The sequence below is a fragment of the Lycium ferocissimum genome, chromosome 7, assembly GCF_029784015.1.
Source record: "Lycium ferocissimum isolate CSIRO_LF1 chromosome 7, AGI_CSIRO_Lferr_CH_V1, whole genome shotgun sequence".
Classification (NCBI taxonomy): domain Eukaryota; kingdom Viridiplantae; phylum Streptophyta; class Magnoliopsida; order Solanales; family Solanaceae; genus Lycium; species Lycium ferocissimum.
The window spans coordinates 37,425,351-37,435,164 of NC_081348.1; the positions used below are offsets into that span (position 1 = coordinate 37,425,351).

Here is a 9,814-nt window from a genome sequence, read left to right on the forward strand (position 1 = left end):
AATACATTAGATAACAAAATCAACCGAGTTCATAGAAGCCAAGTGTTAAAAAAGCTTTGATTTCTTGCGAACTGAAATCAATGGTGTTTTTGTTTTGCTTTGTAGTAGCGATAACCGGTAGTGAAGATGTGGCAGCAACGGTCTGTGTTGGGAAAGGAAATGGGAGAAGTGGTTGGTCGGAGATGAGTTCACTGGAGAGCCAAGTTGCTGAAGGAGAAAATATGAGAGAGAAGAAGACTTGGGCTTTTAGGAGGCGGGATGGGTAAAATATGGATGGGTTATTTTTTTCCGAAATTGGGTTATTTGAATCAATTTGGGAATTTCCGTCAAATGAAGGATTAAGGGTGGACGTTCGGTTCTTCGGTTCGGTTTTATCAAATTTCGGTTCGGCTATTTCGGTTTCGCTTTTTGAAGGTGGGACATAACACCGAACCAAACTAGTTCTATTTCTGCTTCTTCTGTTTCGATTTTTTGAAGTTCGGTTTCAGTTTTTCAATTCGGTTTTTTTTAATTTATAAGCGATTCCATTTACACTAATTCATATTCTCAAAAGTAATAAAACATAAAACTGATAAATTGAATTCGAAATGAAACAAACAGGATACACAAGAACAGAAAATCATAACCATGATATAGGATTACTAGGTGTTATATACATACCGTAAGAATAATTAAGAAAACACGTAAAAGACATACATTAATCCTAAAGACACATCCTAGTCACCTTCCTTTGTTAATGATATTTGATTTTCTCAACTGAAGTGAAAAATTATGGATATAAAAGCAAAAGAGGGCTTGTTACAATTGGGTTTTTTTTGGGCTTAAACTTAATGGGCATGGAGTATTTTAATTTTTTTGGGTAATGTATTAAATTTCGGTGGACGTTCGGTTCTTCGGTTCGATTTTATCAAACTTCGGTTCGGCTATTTTGGTTTCGTTTTTTTGAAGGTGGATACCGAACCAAACTAGTTCGGTTCAGTTCGGTTTTTTGAAGTTCGGTTCGGTCCGATTTTTTTATTTTCGGTATTTATGTCAAGCCCTATGAAGCATATATTTGTTAACTTTCATAACAGCAGGGACATAAATGACCCAAAATTAATTCGGAGGATATTTTTAGCCATTAAAACAAAATAGAGGGATATTTTTTACCCTTTTCCCTATAATTAAACAACTAGTTATTTATTTATTTTTGGTCCTTTAAAGTTTCTATTAAAACCCAAAATTAAAGGAAAAGAAAAGAGGTTTCATTGATCATGCTGGAAAAGGCTAGAGCCTTATGATGATTTTGGAGAATGCTAATCCAGCTACTATGCATGTAAGTAATTAATAATGATTGGGCTGGGACGATGTTTTTTTGATTCTATAACTATATACGCTACTACAAATAGAGGCTTTTTGCACCGACTATAAGTGATAAATTTGTGTTATAAAATATGATTTTCCACTTCATTCTCATTGAACCAGTTTACTAAGAAAATTCCTGGTCGGAAACAGGTTCCTCTTGAAACCCTAAGAAACTTTCTAATTTTTCTATGTGAAAACATTACTGTTTTTTCTTTTCTCACTAATTCAACCAAAATATCTGTGAAAATAGTCACTAAACATTTTCTCTGTGGGAAATTTCAGGGAAAAATGGTAATTTTTAGCAGTGATAGAAAATATGTACTATCAAGCCACTGAATCATACATGATAATGCAAGAAATTAATTAAGCCATCGAAAAATTACTAAACATCGTGAATTCTATTTTAAGTTGTTTCATTCCAAAAAAAGAAAGTACATAAATCCATGAGAGATTGCTCATAAAACGGCAATTTTGTACGTGAGTTACCACCCTAATATACATACCTTGATACCTACATAGAATATACACGCCTAATATACACCTTATTTAATACTCCTATTGCTCAAGCTTACACTTTAATTTCTTTCTAAAAATTAAACTCTTATTTTGTCTTAATTTTCTTTTTAAGGAGATGTTTGATAATATAGAATTATCTTTTTTGGACTCGGAGTACAATTATATCGAGGTACTATGTACGTCAAAGCTAAAAATTATCCTATTAATCTATGCAACGACTATTAATAAAACAAAATCATTTTGTTTTTCTATTTTCTTGTTTTGTTTTTTTTTTTTTTTCACTTGTCAATTTGAACCCAAAAATGAAAAAGAAAAGATGCTTCATTGATCATGTTGGAAAAGTCTAGGACTTACTATAATGATGTTGGAGCTAGAATGCTAACATCCAGCATACAGCAATAATGATCGGGACGATTTTCTTGGTGCAACACAGCTAATATAGATTTACATCATCGATTTGAATTCTATATTACTGAATACTTGTAAAAGCAAAATACGTACATTCTTATATTAAATAGTAGATCTAAACACATAATTAAAAAAAAATCTAATTAGTATTATAAATTTTAAAGTTGAACTCATAGAATTTAAATTTTGAATTCGATTTTGTGTGATCACAAATACAATCATACTCGATTCGATGAAATTATTTGATCTTAAAGAAGATCTATCTTCTATAATTTCACATGTAGAGGTTATTTATTGGTTTCGTCATTTTCTTTGATTAGCTCTCCATGGGAGTGATATAATTTAAATACGATTTCAGATAAAAAAAAAGAAGTAAAATTCTGATCTAAATCCTGATAACTCTCAAGAACTCTTATTGATGGAGTCAGTTTGACACACGTCAATGTCTGACGTATCACATCCTGAACTTGTACAAACCAAATCTTGACCCACCATGCATCGATATAAAAAAATGTAGATATTTTTCATTAGAAGGGGAGGGAACGTACGTAAGCCACCACCCAAATTTAATTTTGTAAAATGTGTGACTCCTTGGGCAGGTGGTGGATAGGCGCATGGCAGAATTAATCATCACAGAGTGATGATGATATAATATATGTGCATCGTGGAGCGTGTTTAATTTAGACTTTAATTACTACTCCATCAACACTCATGCAGTCCTTTCCATATATAGAGAATCAAATCATTTAGATATATGCAATGTTGAATGTGGCCTCGTTGGTTCCCTTTCACCACCCATGTTGCCCGTTCCCTACCTCATCTTCTCTGCTGCATCATCTGTCTTCAATTAACCATTTCGTGTCTAGTGACTTTTCGCCATGATTGTAATGAGATAGATAGGATTGTAATGAGATAGTATCTTTTCATTCCTTAAGTTAACATTTCGAATTCAAACTTTCTGATTACAAATTTAGAATAATTTTTTTAATGAATCTTACGCGGCATGAATTCATATTAATTAAGATTCAATGCGAATTATATACACAGGGTGGAAACAAAAAAATTAAAAAATCTTTTTAACATCGTAATTATATAGCTCAACATTCAAGATTCTCAATTTTATGATATTCATCCAATATATAGTAATCATCAAAGTAGAGTGGGATTTTATCAAATGAGTAAAATGGACACTTCATGTTAGTCCATTTTACTTGTCATATTTCTCTTTTACACATTTTTTAATAAAATATTAATTAAAAGGATAATTTGACTAAAATTACACTTGTTTATTTTTACGAACTCAATTTAATACTATTCTTTCTTTCATCCCATTAATCTCTCTCTGCATTTATTAAAATATGGGTAAAGATGGGAGAAAAAATTATATTTTAATATTTTATATGACAAGTATTTTGAATCAAATACTTTTTGATAATCGAGACAAGTAAAATAGACCGGAGGGAGTAACACTTATTTTTCAACCATAAATAAATAAATTAAGTCTTCGTTATCTGAAAAGAGAGAGAAGCTTAATTTAACGGACGCCAAAAAATTGACGTACACCAAATGTCGGGTTGTGGAAGACGTCAACTCCGTGCTCCATTCTTCGTTGACCATATCTATGTTTTTTTTTAATAGCAATGCAATACATTAGTCTCCAAATACATTACCACACGTCCATTACTTTCTCTAGAAGTCTTCATGAAATATCCACAAAACGTTGGCCACCCTTTTTCTTAGCTTTTCGTCATCCTTCCGTAGTTTTCTCTTTTACCAAAAAAGAAAATCATAGATAATTATAGAAATTTATATTTTTAGATATTGCTAAACTTATATACTATACAGCTCTTTAAATACAGCACATTTGTCGCTGCTTTCTTGTTTCACCAACTCTATCAATCCATTGTTCTCCAAATATCACTTCCAGACGAAGAAATAAACATGGCTCAGCTTAGCACCTTTTGCATGATAGCATTCCTCCTCCTTCTCACACTAACTTGCGCTGCTTCCCGTCCGATGAGTACGCCTTATCACGACGTTACTCCAATGGAGAATAGTAAGGTATGTTTATTTGATTATTTATTATCTTCTAATCCCCATGTTACAAGATTTTGTTAGCTTCCATGAAGGAGGTTTAAATATTGAGTCTCATCCACCAGAAAATTTTGTTGTACAAATACGTTAACAGTAATTTCTTTTTTGTATATAAATAAACGATTGAATCTTCCCAAACGTAAGAGAAGCTTTTAATGAGTGTAATGACAAAGCTGGTCGCAAAAAAAAAAAAAAAAAAAAAAAAAAAGTTAGATCATAATTTCAAATTTTAAATATAGCATTAAAAAAAAAAAAAGAAAGAAAAACTTGAATTCCCTAGAATTAAATTTATGATTCCACCTCTAAATTTAGATTTAAATTTTTACGGATTCGAGTAGTTAGCCTTACTAATGCCAAGGAATATATATAATACTTGCATCAGGATACGCTATTTATAGAATTTCCCGAACCCTTGCTCACGTGATATGTTTAGTGCACCGGATTTCCCTTTATATTTAACTGATTCCGTTGCTTGTGATTATTAATTCAGTATAAGGCAGCAGGGAAAGTAGAAGTGGACGATAGATGTGAAGGTCTTGGAGAAGAAGAATGTTTGATGAGAAGAACGTTAGAGGCTCACCTTGATTATATCTATACCCAGAGGCATAAGCAACCCTAGATTTTAGTTTCTCTTAATTTCTAGTTCTCTTTATTTTTCTTCATTATATAGTTTTATTCTTTCTTTTCTTCTTCTTCTTCTTCTGTAGTTATATATGGACATGTGCTGTATTAGTTAATGACGACTCTTCGACCTGGTCCCTTGTTTCGATCTAGATCAGTTATATATGTTATTGCTATCCCATCAATCTAATTATTGCATTTATTTGATCATAATATACACACAAAAAAAAAGAAGCAAAAAACTGAAATTAGCTATAAAATTCGTTGTTAGTCCGTCGCAAAATTGCTTGTAGCTGACAGAATTTTTGGATAATCCATAGGTAAATAGAATTAACGATGGATAAGTTGTCTGTCATTATTTCCTGTTAATTAGCAGTGATATATAATTCACGAGCCAATGCTTATTTAAATTTGAATTTGCATCGGAAAGTTTCATGTTGTTGTAAATTAAGCTAGCGCTTTCTAACAAAGATAACTTTGTATCCATGATATATAGCTCGAATCCAAGAGGATGACAAAGTACTTGTGTTTCTATTGTTCTTTGTTAGTTTATTAATATGGAAGTGCATAATACTTCAAAAAAAATGCTTTCCTTTTTCTTTTTAAGTTCTGTTTTTTTATCTGGGGTTGAGGATTTGTGAATGTGTACGTGGAATGTATTTATTTCTGTAATATTTAAGTGTTCAATACTTTCAAATAAAAGTTTCGTTACGAAATCTTTTCTTTTTAATAATAATATGATAGTGTTAATTATGCTGTCAAGTGATGTCTACGATTTCATCATGTCTCAACCAACACTTTTTTAAAAGAAAAGGTAAAGCGCGACTAATTTATAATACGTGATAGAGGTCCAAGCAAAATCATTTAGTATATTAAAGTTTAATTTTCCGTTTAATTATTTCTCTCTTTACAAGTTACAATATGAAATGCATAATATTATGTGCTAATATTACAGTATTGGTTGTTTGTATATTGAATAATTAACATGCCCTGCTTGGAGTCCCGAATATAATTTGTTTTTCCCCTTTTGCATTTTTTGGTTGTATGCCTTTGTTGTGTTCGTCTGTATATATGGCAAAGTTGGTCGACACTAACTAACTGTAATAATTACAAATGGGGAGACGACCAAGACTCTTTATAAAACCACTCTTTTTTATTTTAATTTATAGAACAGGCGATTCGTTCTGACAACTTCATACCAGATACACCTCTTTAAATTTACTGATTGTACAAGAAAAATCGGGCTAATTGATTGGTAAGGAATAATTTTCGGAGAAAAAATTTATTGATATATAGACTCCATTTTTTGATATTTTTATATTACTGGTTGTTTCATTACTTTTGCATACTCTAGATATTGTATTATACTCCAGTTAGGTACGGTTCAATTACTTCTTGATTACACATGCATATAAATAAATGTTTGGTGGATAATCTAGAAAGACCAACGTATGGTAATCTTAATAGATTCTTGAGCGTGATTTGAGACTGAAAACCTGAATCTACAAGGGTCAAATACCCCCACAATTCATTTTCTCAACGTAATGACGCTTGTAACATATATATTGGTTGGATTAAAAGTAAACCCAATAAAGGATTTTCTTCTCATTCGAACAGAAGGGAATAGAAGAGGCTTACACTATACATTACCAACTGTTTGCATTTGACATATGCCTCTTAATTAATAATCTGAGTTTAATATACTCGCAACAATAACAATTATGTTATTGGTCCCTATAAAAATCTAACCTCATATCCAAAAGTCTAAAGTTTCAAAAGTTAAAAGTTCAAATTCAGATCTTCAAATTTAACGGTGAACTCTGTCAGAGCTCAACTTTGGACCTGACGGTTTGAATTATGAGAATTCATAAACGCAATTTCCGCTCAGATCCGCTTGTCTAAAGTTGATTATGCTGCAGCTAAACTTTAAGAACGGCTATTTTTTAAAGAAGGTCTAAAAGAACATATTCTGCATTTCAGTCATATCTTTGGGCCGATTTGACCAATTAATTGGGTTAAGGCCCGATAAATTTAAACCACGCAATTGCCTTGAAAAATGGAAATGGTAAACTATTAATCTAGAGGCTATTAGCATTAGATTACAATTATAATTATGTTCAGAAAACGATAGCACTAATATTATCCTACCCTATATTCTGAGCATTAAATAATACAAATGATATGTTGCAATTGCTAGTCAGTGGTGTCCTTATACTAAAATCTATTGACATGGGTCAGTAATTAATTTCTGCGGTCCATTTTAAATTCTTAGCAGAAATCGGGTCTTTTATCTCCACAATCTTTTCAATGAGTTTAGAATAATAACTTTAATATCAAGCTCATTCCTATGTCGATCCATCAATCAATTATGTTTCAGTCTCAAATTATTTGGGGTGGACTATATTAATCCTTTTTGGAAGCAAATTCTAGTGCATGCAATCCATCCAAATTGTATTTAATTTTCTGCTGTTGTAGGCTTGTAGCTTCCTTATTTTTGTATCAACTGCCTCATCAGAAAATGAGAGAATAATCTAAATGCTGATAATTGAGGCAATCTAATAGTCATGACTAGGGGTGTACATGGATCGAGTTGGTTCGAATTTTCCAAATACCAAACCAAACCAATTATGTCGGGTTTTAAAATCTATAAATCAAACCAAATCAATAAAAATAGGGGTTTTCAACCTTGGGTTTTTTGGGTTATTTTTTCAAGAAAAGTTTTCATATAAAACGTATAACTTTTTTTGGTCTAAAAAACGTATAACTTTTACTTCAAAAAATTCTTTAGTCCTAGTAAGATACAACTATATACTTAAAGTGTTTCTTAAGAAAATAAAACAAAATGTGAGGTATGTTATGACATTGTAATAAAATATTCAACAAAGAAGATAGTGAAATCACATAAAATAAATATTGTTAATGAATAAGGCATAGTGAAAATGATCATGATCTAAAATACTAAGTCATGCTAAAATAAGTATGGCTAATAAGTATTAATTACATGACAAAGAAAAAGTAAAAAAGTTATGTATTTTCATTGTCCAAACCATTGCAAAACTAACGAATGGGCATTCAACATTATTATCATTCCTATTATTAGAATTGAATTTTTTTGTTTGCATTACCCTAGTATTTACTTGGCTTTAGTTTGGACTAATATTTGAGTTTTATGGGTTATAAAACTTATTGGATCATTCAAAAGTCTAAGTCTAAGCTTCAAATAATACATTAAAAGACAAAAACAAAGAAAAATTTAAGAAATAAATATAAATCACATTACAAATAAATATTTTTATGTATAAAATATATCTAAAAGTTGTATAATGTAGGGGTTGGTTTGGTTCGGTTTGACCTTTTTTTTTTTTTTGGTTAAAACCAAACCAAATCAATTATGATCGAGTTTTTTTGTCAATATCAAACCACTAGTTGGTTTTTTTCTCATTGAATCTTGATTATCGATTTGTACCGCATTTGTCGGTTTTTCTTTGTAAATTTCTAGTCATGACTAACCTTGTCGGATGTGAAACAAATACAATAATAACAACAACAATAATTATGCCTCAATTCCGAATAAGTGTGAACTCACTCGCATTGTCAGTTTTAAGCCCGAAAAAAGAAGGGTTGCGGTAATCTAATATAAAACTTGATAATTCATGATGAATCCTCAGTGAAGGGAGTGGATTATTCTTTCATAATTAGGTAATTTTGATGGATTTGGGGGTTTCCATCTATTTTGAGTTGATGTGAAGTTTTTTGATGGTAGGGGTTTAATTGGCAGCATTGTGAAACCGATGATAAAGTTAGCCAATAAAAAAAGTAGAGGGGGTATATTTGACCTTTTTCCCTATTAAAAAATTGTTGACAAACTTGTTACCGTTTGGAAAGCCACCTGTGTAATTGGAATTAGGTGTAATTGATGTAATTATACGCTTGCCTCGTTTGTTTGACCCGTAATTACACAAATAGGAAGGAACGTGCATCAGACCGATGATGCGAATATTACACTCTCCACCCCATGAGGGCCGAGAATCGGGTGTAATTACACCGTAATTAATAGCATATTTTTTTTTAGCCTATTTCTTTTTAATTTTATTTTAATTTTTTTTTCTTTTAATTTATTTTTTATTTCTATTATTTAATTTCTTTTTTATTTTATTTTAATTTCTTTTTTCTTTTTCTAATTTATTTTTTATTTCTATTATTTAATTTCTTTTTTTATTTTTACTTTTTAATTATTTGTATTTTTAAAATATATTTTTTTTTATAGAATTTATATTTCATTTTTCTTCTCATTCCCAATCTTACTTCTTGTGGCTCCATGTAATTGCTCATATTTTTTTAGTTTTTATTTTATTCATTAACCGTGTTAATATATTCTAATTTTTTAAACTACATCTCTTAATATTAGAAAGAATGAGTCATTAACAAATTTGGCATATAATAAGTGACTTTATTAAAGTAGAATTTAGTTGTGAATGAGGTTATAGACTTATATTTTCCCTTTCTTTTGAATTAAAAGAGTATTTACTTATGTGACATTGAAACTTACTTATGTAACGTTGCAATTTGACTTAAGAGTATTATGTTAAAAAAATTCTTTTGGATTTTGAATTTAGGTTATATTTTTAATTTTAACAATATTTGCATTAGTACTATTGGTTTTTTATTTTCACATTGTATGTTGTTTATTTTTCACTTACAAATAATGGACTATTGTCAAACATTCGAATAATGTTATGGCAAGATTATATTTATAAATATTCTTTTGTCAAACATCCAATCCCATGATGTTCTCAACAGTAAAATGTATGTTTTTTAAATTTTTTTAATC

At 30.3% G+C, this 9,814-nt stretch overlaps 1 protein-coding gene across 1 annotated transcript; it reads left to right on the forward strand.

Moving 5' to 3' along the window:
• The first annotated feature begins 4,063 nt into the window (after positions 1 to 4,063).
• LOC132062806 (phytosulfokines-like) lies at positions 4,064 to 5,195 on the forward strand. The gene is made up of 2 exons (XM_059455297.1): positions 4,064 to 4,329; positions 4,853 to 5,195. The coding sequence occupies exons 1-2, from the start codon at positions 4,210 to 4,212 to the stop codon at positions 4,979 to 4,981; spliced, it is 249 nt and encodes an 82-aa protein (XP_059311280.1). The 5' UTR covers positions 4,064 to 4,209; the 3' UTR covers positions 4,982 to 5,195.
• The last annotated feature ends 4,619 nt before the right edge of the window (positions 5,196 to 9,814 follow it).